The 12,917-nt window shown below is 36.0% G+C and overlaps 2 protein-coding genes across 2 annotated transcripts in view; one reads left to right on the forward strand and one right to left on the reverse strand.

Moving 5' to 3' along the window:
* Window positions 1-9,848, reverse strand: part of LOC121295984 (WW domain-containing oxidoreductase-like) — a 361,431-nt gene extending 351,583 nt beyond the window's left edge. The window contains 4 exon segments of the mRNA XM_041221095.1: window positions 7,105-7,283; window positions 7,929-7,986; window positions 8,419-8,483; window positions 9,571-9,848. Of these exon segments, the coding sequence (XP_041077029.1) occupies window positions 7,105-7,283; window positions 7,929-7,986; window positions 8,419-8,483; window positions 9,571-9,677 (409 nt within the window). The 5' untranslated portion in view covers window positions 9,678-9,848.
* Window positions 9,849-10,078: 230 nt separating this feature from the next.
* Window positions 10,079-12,440, forward strand: LOC121295983 (dynein light chain roadblock-type 2). The gene is made up of 4 exons (XM_041221094.1): window positions 10,079-10,175; window positions 11,064-11,139; window positions 11,544-11,711; window positions 12,033-12,440. The coding sequence occupies exons 1-4, from the start codon at window positions 10,173-10,175 to the stop codon at window positions 12,074-12,076; spliced, it is 291 nt and encodes a 96-aa protein (XP_041077028.1). The 5' UTR covers window positions 10,079-10,172; the 3' UTR covers window positions 12,077-12,440.
* The last annotated feature ends 477 nt before the right edge of the window (window positions 12,441-12,917 follow it).

The following is a 12,917-nucleotide window of genomic DNA, read 5'->3' on the forward strand; positions in this document are numbered from 1 at the left end:
TTTTTTTTTTAATGAAACAGTGGCTGGTCTAAATAAAGCCTCTTTTTAACTCTATAATAATCTTGCTGCTGCTTACCCTCAAGTATTTAATTAACCCTGTATTGTGATTCACAGGTATGTGTGCATGTGGAGGGGGGGTTATATTGGGTGGCAAGTAGGGAGTTAAAATCCTCCCTGCAAAAACACATGGGACTGTGGTGTATAAATATGGTGTATAAATAGGGTGATCACAGGTGTTACAATAGTTATTGTTGATGTCGGTGTTAGGGGATGTTCCTGTTGCATGCCGTCCCATCTCATTTGTTTATGTACGTGTCTGTGAGTGTACACCTTTTGTTTTGGACCTTGTGTTGTTTTGTCAATGTGTTTTGTTCTGTCTAGTGTTTTGTTATTCCTTTATTATTATTAAACGTGAATATTAGCTCTTTAAAACTGCAACTTCTGTGTCCGAGTCTCCCTTCCTGGTCAAAACACCATTGCCAGTGGCGCTGTCCTGTCACATGTGACGTCAGAGGTAGTACAGCACCCCTAGAGACTCAGACCAGAACAGCAAGTTTAAAAAAAAATTAAAATTAAAAAAATAATAAAAAGAGAAGAAAAAAAGAATGAAAAAAATGGTAAGAAAGAGGCGAGATGCCAGGGACATGCAGTAGCAGTAGCAGTGTGCCATCCTTGTGGAGGGAGCGAGGGAGGTGTGGCTTGGCTAAGATCCATGGTGTCTCATTTGTGAGGAGTGAGGGCACTGTGGGCTCAATTGCCCCTCCAAGAAGAGGAGTGCCCCACACCACGACCAGCATTGCTACTGCCAGCATTGCCATCTGCCCAAAAGAGCCGACTGGATTGGCCAAGCGCTGCCCAGGTGGGATAGGGGTTAGGTCGGCTGGGGAGTCCTTGGCTCACCGTGCACCAGCGACCCCTGTGACTGGTCGGGCACCTGCAGGCTGGCCTGTACAAAATTCAAAACTGCATGGTCCTCCAATGCAGTAAGTTCTGAATATGGCTGCACGGCATGCTTGCAAAGTGAAAAAAAGTAGACAGCTAACGGCACTCATTTCGGAGGGCGCAAATGCTTGCCTTCGTCTCTCCCGAGTTAGTTCAGGGTTTCAGCAGTGAGCCAGGTTGAATAATAAATGGACATTCCAAAAATGGAAAAAAGAGTAAAAATAAAAAAATGTTTTAAAAAAGCATTGCCGCTGCCAGCGCCACTGCAACGTCTGGAGTGCCCCACGATATATAAGCATTACCGCTGTCAGCGCCACCACGGTGCCCAGCACCACTGCCACTGTTGGAGTGTCCTGCACTGAGGGCAGCATTATCGCTGCCAGCACCACCGCCATGTCCGGAGTGGCCAGGGATGCTGCCATTGCCGGAGTGCCCCATGCTGAAGGCAGCAGTGCCGCCACGTCCAGAGTGCCCAGCTCCGCTGTCTCCAGCACCACAGGGAGAAGCCCCACTGTCTCTAGTGCCACATGGAGAAGCTCCACTGTCTCTAGTGCCAGCGTTGCCACGGCTGGATACAGGTCTGGAGGAGGTAGCATTTAAGCTGTCAGCATTGCCGCTGCCAGCTTTGCCACTGCTGGCTGCAGGTCCGGAGGAAGCAGAATTGTCGATGCCAGTGCTGCCCCTAGCAGCATTTTTTCTGCTGGAATGCTTTGTTCAGCTATCAGCGGTGAGGAGAAGAGGTGGGGGGAGGTGGCCAATGGCAGCTATTTGTGCTGAAACACATGGGGCGAGGTGTGTGGCAGGGCGAAAGCCTGAGTATTTTTTATTTAGAATTATTAAACATGCGCACTAACACTTTAAAACTGCAATTTCTGTGCTTGGATTTAATGCAACTCCATTGAGAACAAGTCTGTAGCAGTGGCTGCCAAATAAATCGCAGCATTAAATAATTTAAAATACAAGATTTCCAAGGAGTTTGAAAATAACTTAAAAAGCACTGTAAAAACAAACACATTCCAATTGTGTCCTATATACATGCAATATTTTTAGGCTAGCCAATTATTATATTTTTTACACCAAGCTTCTTCCATCTATAACAACAGAGTCACACTATCAATTCAGTTCATGCAGTCGTGATGTGGAGAGTCCAGATTTCAGCAGAGAGTGGATACTTTCCAGTAAAATTCCAATTAAAAAGCTGGAATTAGCCAGAGCTAGCACCTTCTTTACAGTGTTAAATAACCACCTTGTTTAAAAGACACAAAAGTCTTCTTGAATAAAAAATTGTATTTTGTGTTTTTAGATTGAACACACATATTGTATTAAAAAATCTTCTTTAAAATAACATCTACATAATTTTATTATCAGTTTTAAATAATGTTCTTCTGACACAATTTGTATCTTGCAACTAATTCTAGCAGTGCACTGTGACTAATGAACGATGATGTTTACTCTCATTAGGAATCACTTTACACTTTATTAAGTCTCATAGCGTAACTGTGACAGCACCATTCCATCTGTCCAGCAGTTCTGCTCTGTATCTTAAAAAACAAGAAATTGGTCATTGTCACAAAGGTAAACTAAGCGACATGCACATAAGGATTGTGTGAAACCTTACACCTCAAGTTCAGAGAATATCAGGCTAACACTTTCTCACAATATGAACAGAAGTGATGATCCAGTACAGCTAAATTTTTGTGCATATCCCTATGGACTGATCTGATTGTACAGTGTGTGCTCCAAGTGTTGTAGCTGGAATATTTGAGTACAGACCAAAGTTAGGAGCACCAATTTAAACGTTAGCTGGCAATGGTGAGAAAAGAGGATAGGTGGTGTGCATTGGTGCTTCAAGGCAAAGTTCAGAGGATACCAGAGTACTTTATAGCAGCAAATAACTTTGGCTAGTTCAATAGTAACCAATTAAGCAAGGCATAAAAGGGAAGGAGCTAATGGAAATAAATGGGAGTCATCAGGCAAGGTCAAAGGAACTATACACTGCTTGAAAACAGGTGTACCAGGGTAAACTGTCAGAGAGCCGTCGTTTATAAGGGAGGACAATGCAGAGAAGGCATCATTTATTTCAATCAAAAAACAATTAATATTAAAAAGAAGGCTAATACAGAGTAAATCACCACTGTTTTTTTTTTTTTTCTCAGATCAAAGAAAGAAAAAAAGACAATAAGAAAGCTAGACTGATGCAGAAGCAGTTTGCCCTGTGGGCCATTCTACGATAAAGTAAAACACATTTCTGGAGTTAAATTTAACTTTTAAACAGTTTTTAATAATAATAATGATCATTCCCCATGCTTTATTGCACCTATAAACCTTAAGAAGTCGTTGAGCTGTATTCAATATAAAGAAAAAAAAAACATTTGAATGTTATTTCAAATTAACATTTGTTATGTTATTTGATCAACCTACTGTATACTCAGTCAGGACATTGTTTACAGTACTGGGGAATCCTGGAGAGTATATCCCACTTAATTTTAGGGATAATCTCAGGACAACCACTTATAGGTGGCTGATGCAATCAAGTTTGATTCCCAGTTTTGTACTGCTCTAAAATCCTTCAGCTTATACAGTACCAGCAGGGTACAGGTTTATCAAATCAGCACCTCAGCAAGTTTAGTCACCAACATTTCTTTAGCTCGAAATGCTTTCTGCAGGCATCAATAGGCAACTTGTTAATTTTGTAGGATACAAATAAAATAAATATAAATTGAGAATGAAGTCATAAAATATTGTAATTACATAATATATGTCCAAAAAGTTTCTGCTAGATATATTCTCTTCATTTACATGCATGTGAAATGAAGAAAAGATGGTGAAAATGCTTTTTTTCAGTCCAATGAATGAGCATTTTAAAGTTGCTCTTTTCCCCCCTAGATTTAAAAAAGGTTCTTCAGTTAGTTAGCATGAATGTTTAAACACACTTTCCATGTATAAATAAATAGTTTCTTATAATTAATTGTTAAAAAGTTGGATATTTACATTTTGAAGGAACAGACAACAAGCAACAACATATCACTTTATCTCACTAATCTTTACTGCCAAGTTATTTAAATACCTGTATCAACACAAAGTAGAATTTTGGGTCTTTAATCCAAACTTTTGCAAATATTTTTACTTAGCTTTCTGGAACACTGATAGAGTTAGCATGCCCTCTGGTGGACGGAGTCCATATTAATTCAGCACCAATACATAAGCCCTTGCATTTTGATATCTATAACAAGTGTAAACTGAAACACAATTAAATCAAGCTAGGAGTAATCATTGTATTTTATACATTGCAAATGTTTGTTTTTTTTTTTTTTTTTTTTTGGGGGGGGGGTTTTGTTTTTTTTTGAAGAATTAAATGTTGACAAATAAAAAAGTATAAGGTTTTTCCTATTCTAAAAGGATGATATTGTCGAAGCTATATATATATCTATATATATATATATATATATAATATATATATATATAGAGCTATATCATATCTATATATTATTTTTTTTTTTTTTATTATTTTATTTATTTATTTTTTTTTATTTTTACATTATCCAAATCCTACAAAGTTCTGCTAAAGGACACAAATAGCACGGCCAGCAAAAATAAACCAACTGAGAACAACTACTGACTTGCAAAGTATAATTCAGCAAACTGCATATAGTATTGTGAACAAACTGACAATCTGTTCCATTGTAGCATGCCCCAGACCCATTTCACATTAGTTCAGGAACCCCCAGCCTATTCTTATTGTGCAAGAGGCTTGAACCAAATAAAGGTTTTTTGTCAAGCCTTTATTTGGTTCTGGGAAACTACTGCTTTTTTCGAAAGGAAAAACATGATATCTTATTAAAGAACAATTGAGGTCAATATTTACAACTAGAAACACGTTAACAGTTCCTTTGCAAAATCCTGTACAGTATTTATAAGGACACAATGTTACAGAAGTACAAAGCCCAATTATGTTTCTTCAATTTCGAAAACTAAATTTAATCCAGCTCGTTACCAGTTTTTACATTTAATTTTAATTAGAATGTAACAAGCCTATTAGAATATGTGATGGAAATGGAACTCATATACATTTCACTGTTTTGTTTTTTAAAAACAATATTAATAATCTGCTTTAAATTGGTGCTCTCCATCTGCTAAATCAACCGGCTTTTACTAACCAAATAAAATCAATATCAATATAAAGCTGTGCGTGAAATGGAAACAGCACAGATCTCAGTTCACCTCGCGTGTCAGGTGTTCTCTTAATTTCCAGAGGGGGTTCTGTAAAGGGTTAGAGCTGGAATCAAGCACACATCTGGTCATTTTTTTACACAGTATATGTGCACGCAAGAAATCATTTAAAGCACTTTAAACCAAGCAAGCTGATCAAATCAGCCATTTCCTGTCTCTGAATTTGGCCGACCCAAATTCATTTTGCCAATTCAAATAAAACTAATGTAGATTTGATAACACCTGTAATTGTGTGATATACAGCTAGGAAATTCCTTTGAACCTGCCAGCTGAAACAATAGCACTAGCCCACTGCTGGACTTAATGAAATAGCAGCATGACTGAGAAAATAATTCTTAAATATCAAAATATTTTGAAAAAGGAAAAAAATAAACAGCAACGATATTTTATTACCCAGCATGTCTATTTCTATAACGTCTTAGAGACATATCTTTAGCTATTGCTTCCTTTATTTGTTTTCTTTTATCATTTTATCTAACACATTTTACAATATATACACATAATAAAGTTAGTAATCTAAAATCAGCTTTAAATGTGTTTGAGCAGAAATGTGCTTGGATTTGAAATATATTTGAATTATGAAGCATTTTATTTATTTTTCTTGAAAAGGGGACTGGCCTTTCTCTTAACTACCCTGCAATAGTGTACATTAAGATTTAAAAACTGATGCCCAATATTTCACACTGCTAGCAATGAGTTGAATCATTTTCCTCATAATGACTCATACCCAATTATACTATGTGTAATTTGCTCTTAGCATACAGGAAAGTTATTATTCTTTACTGTAAGATGCCTCTTTCTGTATCGTTAATTAGTGTCTATTGAGTTTATGTACCACATTTAAAAAAAAAAAAGTATTTCCAATTTAAAAGTCTATAATGGAATGGTTGTATTGTATGTTCTGTATCAATTAAAAAAAATGTAAAATAACATATAGAAAAGATTTAGTGAACACAAAACTTAAACATGTATTTGCAAAACAACAGTGCCCCTTGCTGGATACAAACCGTAACTGTTGTTAAAATGTGTCCCTCGTGTGTTCTGAAAAGTCAGGTTTGTACAGGAAAATACAGGCTCTTTTACCCACAATCAGAAGATCAAAACATACTATCATCACACTCTAGGGATATACTGTCAAACTATTAAATTGAGCAGTGCTTATCACAAAGCAATTACTGCTGTGCTAAGTTAAAAAAGATTTGTTTTCTAAAAAAAGAACAAAACATTGATGTTAAAAAGCTTTTTTTTAAAAAAAAAAAAAAAACTAAATAAGGTTTGTTTGCATCTTAAATACACTTTAGTTATTTCTTGACGGTTCTGAAAGTAATTGTTACAAAAACGAATTGTTCCATAAAACGGTGCAAATCTAGCACAGTGGTAAATGTTTTGTGAATATTGTTCTTGGCTAGGACATTCTTAAGCACAAATCATTGAAAGTATCAGAAAGTGGGGATGCATGTTCATCTGTCTTTACGTACTTCTATCTGTATGTCACACGTTTTATTATATCTACTAAAACCGCTTATCCAATTAAAATCTGGTTATGACATTCTTTAGTTGTTGAGAGCTGAGTGGGAATATATGATGCTTGATATATAGTTATCGTTTTCATGAAACATATGGTATGGTGGTGGGAGATCCTACAGTGTTACAGAACTCCCTAAAATATTTAACCAAACAGATTACTTTTATTGTACTGTACCTAATCGCAGGTATATTTTTTTCAACATAATCATGACTATGTTTTTATATTTGTATTCATAAATAAGATGGGGAATAAAACTGAGCACAAAAGATTATCAGCAGTGCTTCTGAACAGATGTCTGGCAGGGCATCCTGTGTTTGCACCTACATCAACGCTCCCTCTGGCAACAACACCTGACAATCAGGAACTAGTGATTCGGATACTAGAACTGCGTATTTTCAACTCACCAATTCCAGAGTTGGCTCCAGTGACAATGATGACCTTTCCAGTGAGGTCCCGGCCCTGCAGGATCTCCATGGCGGAGCTATTCCCATCATACCGCTGCCTGCTGCTGGGCTTCTCCGGAAAGTCCTCCACAGTGAAGGCCAGTCTCGGGTCCAGGTAGGTGGTTCTCTTGTTTATGTGACTGTCATAATGAAGGAGGCAAAGAATGGGATGGGTACATTTAATAAGTGAGTAAAACAGTTTACAAAAAAATGGGGATTCAATACTTTCATACTGCATACCTTCTGATAATTCCTTTTGCTTACGGTTTTGAATTGCCTTTCAGCTCCACTACCTACTTTCTGAATAACCTGGCAAGGAAGAGGTAGATACCGGTCCTTGCTTGTTCATGGCTATGCGAGTAAGGGAAATATGGGGAGAAAGAACTTTTCATTGGCAAATGTTGCAATTTAAAGTCACAGGATAACAGCCATATCAAAACTACATTAGGTAGCCCAAGATAAATTCCAATTAATCTGTGAAATCAGCCGACAGACATATATCAGAACTCAGAACTGGACTGTATCAGGATAAGCTGTACAATGGACTTTGCAGGATGGTCCTTTGTCTGTAATAAACTCATATGCTAACAACTGAACTGGAGGAGTCTGAATAGACAACACATACCCCACTGCTACTGGTTTCTGTAAAAATGTTGGTGCCCAATTATTTGGCCTGCTGCACAATAATAACGTCAGATCACTTATGCTGTTTGTTACTATTTACCCAGACTGAACAAGACAAATCTGCATAAGTACATTTAAATATATTGTAAAACTTTACTTACTCAACAAAGAAGACTTGGCAATTTTCATCAGTTTCCTGTTCTCATCCATATGGCAAATCTAAAGAGATAAAGAGATTTAAAAAAAAAATTGTACTATTGATAAAAAATCATTCTGGGCAATTCACGTGCAACACTGTGACCTAGAAAGTAAATTTGAAATATCTATTAGGAGAAATAGTGCATCAACACATTTCCATTAACTTAGTGTCTTATCAATAAGGCAATCGTTTTCAGAGTAGGCTTATGCATGACAACTTACCAGCATGTGTTAGGATTCAGCAGGGTACATTTTTGCATGCCAAAGTTGTTTTTTTATTGTTGCACCCTAACACTACTGGTCATATGATTGTCAAGTGCAAAACTGCAGTATATTGGTTTGTAATACAGTACAATAAATCCACTGATCATTACTACCCAAGCCTGAAGCTTTTTCTTGTTATCAGTGGAGCCTACATTATACTACGGTTCCTCTTCTCTCTCAAATACAAACCTCCTGCCATCCGTCTCCTTTTTCCAGTTTTAGGATGCTCCCATTGGGTCTTCAGCTCCCCATGGCTGTGAATACAAGAACAATCCTGTCACAAATTGCACATAAATAAGCACAGTATAGAAATATATAAAGTGCTGTCTTTTGCTACATGTTTTTTTTAAATGTCAAACTGTTTGTACAAACCAATTACCCTCTATTAACTGCATAATGACCTACAGGTATAAACCTTTAGTCTATACTATGGAAAACTGGAAGGGCCATCAAAAATTTGGATACTTTTTTTTTTTCCCCCATGATACAGTTGTTTTTGGCACAGTAACAAGCAACATGTATTCCAGTTAAGTTGTTCACATTAAATTAAAATTATTCAAATGCAAATATATGAATACCGGTGTCATTTCGACATGACAGTTAATCTACAGAGAATGTTACACCAGCGGACACCCAGTGCAATGTACTGTATATTTTGCATGACAAGTACAGTACTTTATGGTACTTGTTAAGGAGATGTTGTATACCAAACTCCCACACATAAAAAATAATTTATATAAAAAATTTAATAAATACATTGTTAAATTGAATCCCCTAGAGATTGAATAACAGAATTGGTAAGTTTGATATAGTTTGTGTATACTTAAAAAAATAAAGCACAGAAAGCCACCAGTTTTAGTGTGTTAGAGGGTTCATCTTTAACCTTTGATGTAAAACGCCGTGTAAATACAATTTTGTTTGCTGAAACCAGTTAAAACATTAAAATGATAAACAGTATTGTTTTTACCACACATTATTCACTTGTAAAACGTGTAATAAACAACAAAATAACACAAATACAAGCGCATAGCAGTGTCTCAAATGTTTTAATAACGTGGAATGTTAATGTTATTGCAGACACTCATCTCATCGTGTGCAAAACAAGTTTGAATTCAAGAAGTTGATTTGGACATCGGTATCTTTAAATACACTTCTTCTGGCAGCAATATCAGTTGCATAAAGTGTGCATGTTTCGTTTGTTATCAACTGTCTAGTCTGTAGTTAATTTGCAATGACTCGCTTTGCAGGTTTGTTGCACGGCAGACTTCTCTGTCCAATTCAAATCCACGAGTCCCTAATAATCATTTCAGAAAAGCACTATTTTTTTAATGCCTCCCTTACTTTTCATAGTAAACCCATCCATCCTTTGTGGTTCTTTCTTCCCAGCCAGATGGCAACTCGTCTTCACTGTCAGTATCATCCAAACCTGCGTATTTTAATGCTGCCATGACGCCTTGCTGTGGGTTTTATGTAACCTTGCGATACAACTGAAACGTGAAAGCAATTCAGTGATCACAAAGGTTTGTATGGGGTGGTCCGTTCTGTCACAGTCAGACTCAAACTGCATTCAAACACTATTTAATGGTGAAGCTACACTTCCTGCATGTATACCTGACGTGAAAACGCAGGAAAAAAGGCAGGCTGGGAAGTGTAGTCCTTGAAAGCCGTTTCAATTTGCCAGACATACCATTGGTGTCCTTTGTTTCAGTGTTTCATAGTTATAGACAAACTTACAAGCAAAACAACACCGCCTATGTCCAACGTGGGAAACTGTAAAACAAAAGATCTTTGGTAAAACTTGCGATGTGTCCGGCTCCGTTGGATGGTCACTAGATTTTGGAGTTGTAATTGCCTAAGCGAAATTATTTCCGTTTCCTCTTAGCAACAACAGAATAGAGGAGAGAGTGGTGAATAAGAACTTGTAGTACTGCAGACAGACAACCATGGTACAGTAATTGTTATTTTGTATTATTATTATTATTATTATTGGGGAAAATAAATACGTTTCAGTGATATGAGGTTTAAATATATTATCTAGGTATAATACGTAATGTTGTTGTGATGGATTTTAGCTTTCTACCGGACTATTTCCAAATGAAAAAGACAGGGCAGGGAGTTAAGAAATATGCTGTGGATCAGTACCGGTATATCTAACATGAAAAATGTAGTTCATTTCACAGGTTTTAAGGTGAACGTTACGCTATACTGTGCTGGTCTATAGCGGTTGCTTGTTTTCCATTCCATTCTCACGCCCACACAGGCGGGACAGGCTCTCATTTATACATGTATTGTTTGATTATTTTACACGTTTTACTTTGATAAGTGATTCTGGCAAAATCAGTTTTAAAAAGTAATTAATAATTGCCATGAGATACAGTCTATTTAAGGTATTTCAATAATAATAGTAATAATAATAATAATAGTATGTACAATGTTCTTATATAACACCACTGCTGTGTTTATGTACGTACAACAGTATGTGTGTGTGTGTGTGTGTGTGTGTATGTATATGAGCCAGCTGCCCAACGCACCGATATCTTGTACATATCTTTCTCAAGCTAGCATGTGTTTGAATCAAAACATTTTAGGTATTTATAGGTTTTTGACGGCATATATAAATAAATGTTTTGTAGTACTTGTGTTGCAAATGTAGTAATGTTTCAAAACATGGACAACATACTAATTGACTTAAACGAAGAGAGTAGATTCATTGTACCCGCATGACTCTCATTCCCGATTAAAGGACAAGTGAACAATATTTATAAGATTAAGCAAATGTCGTTGATCTGGTTTCTTGTAACAATATGCGTTAACAAACAAACTCTTCTTCCCAGTCAGAAGTTGAAGAAACATTGAAAAGGATCCAGTCACACAAAGGAGTGATTGGAACCATTGTAGTCAATGCAGAAGGTAAGTCATGCATTGATACATGTTAGTGATATTATCCATACATTGTTAGTGGAGAACAGTTCTAATAAGACTTGTTTTAAATGAATATAAAGGCTAAAGCACAACACATTTGGAATGGTGTTTTCTTTTTTGCCACAGACAACCTAGTGTAATGCTTTTTCTAGTGCAGTGTCCTTTTATTTTATGGGGACTTTACTGATTAATTCAACTTTGTTGATGGTGTTCTCTCACTGGTAACAAAACTCAACAAATACACCATCACATGGTTAGGGATCCATATTCTGTCAATAAATAAAGGGAGAGAATTCTAAACGATTTGACCAAAATCTTTCCTGGAAATCATAACTAGAAATTTTTACCTTTGTCTTACTTTGTTCAAGTATCTGAATACCTTTATTTCTCAGGAATCCCAATAAGAACAACTCTTGATAACTCGACAACAGTGCAGTATGCAGGGCTGCTCCATCAGCTCACAATGAAAGCTAGAAGCACAGTAAGAGACATTGACCCACAAAATGATCTGACCTTTCTCCGGATCAGATCAAAGAAACATGAGATTATGGTAGCACCAGGTAAATTTGCTTTACTCTTATCCTTATTGTTTTTTGTTATTTATTTATTGAATCCAGACATTTAACCAAAGTCTAGTCAGTCATGTGCAACTAATTCAGCCCATTGTGAATGGTATCACTGTTTAGACACACAAGGACTGCCATAAGCAGTGCAAATACTGACAGATATCCTTGGAAGTCTGTTTGTTCGTTTTTTGTCTGACTTATTTTGAATGTTGAATATTTTGTAATTTTAACATCAAAACTATTCAGCATGTTGCAAGAAAATAGATATTATATATATATATATATATATTTTTTTTTTTTTTACTTTTTTTCCAGACAAAGAATACTTGTTGATTGTCATTCAGAACCCCAGTGAATAGCTTCTTACATTGGACATGATTTTTCTCAAGGAACCACTGACAGTCTGAAACTCCTGTGAGATTCTGTAACCTTGTATTTCACATTCTGCACTGAACACTGTAATTACCAATAATGTGTATTCTTTACCTGGTGTATTCAATGAGACAAATCTGGCAATTGTTTTTTTCATTTACATATAAAAAAAATTCCTAAATACCAAGAAGGAAGGGCTAGTTAAAAAAAAAAAAAAAAAAAAAAGGAAAAAAATCAGTTTTTTTGTTTTGTTTTTTTAAACGTAACTGATAGTTTTTAAACTTAAAATAGTTTCTCCTTATTAGTAGGGATGTTTCGTGCTGATTATGAATAAAATACCATAATATGTAATCAGTTTCACTGTTATTATTATTATTATTATTATTATTATTATTATTTATTATTATTATTATTATTATTATCCGCACCTCTTTAAAGACACTGCAATGTTGTAACCAAGTGTGGAGATACTTTAAATCAATCAATTCCAATGAATTTCAAATTCAAAAGCTCTGTCTCAACTCTGCAACTCTGCAACAGTTTTCATCTCCAATCCACTTTACCAACTGCCATCCCAGGTGTCTCCATTAATGAAGAAAAAAAAAAAGCTGGTCTCCGCGCTTCAGATAAAAGATAAACTCGGCATTGCTCAGAGCACACTGTTGTGTGTGTGTGTGTGTGTGGTGGCTTGTGGGAGGAAATGCAATCTTGTTTGTAACTTTTTGTTGTTGCATATTAGCGCTGTATGAAAATATGATGTATTTGTGCATAATCAGTATTTGTAAGCTTGGGGCTTTCCAATTCTTGTCATACTGTAGCATGCATTTG

This window comes from Polyodon spathula, chromosome 21, assembly GCF_017654505.1.
Source record: "Polyodon spathula isolate WHYD16114869_AA chromosome 21, ASM1765450v1, whole genome shotgun sequence".
NCBI lineage: Eukaryota > Metazoa > Chordata > Actinopteri > Acipenseriformes > Polyodontidae > Polyodon > Polyodon spathula.

Bases quoted from the DNA above. Each gene is read 5' to 3' on its own strand.
- LOC121295983 (XM_041221094.1), top strand. The intron at 11,140-11,543 runs GTAAGTCATGCA...TTTATTTCTCAG, and splicing joins CATTGTAGTCAATGCAGAAG to GAATCCCAATAAGAACAACT. The intron at 11,712-12,032 runs GTAAATTTGCTT...CTTTTTTTCCAG, and splicing joins TGAGATTATGGTAGCACCAG to ACAAAGAATACTTGTTGATT.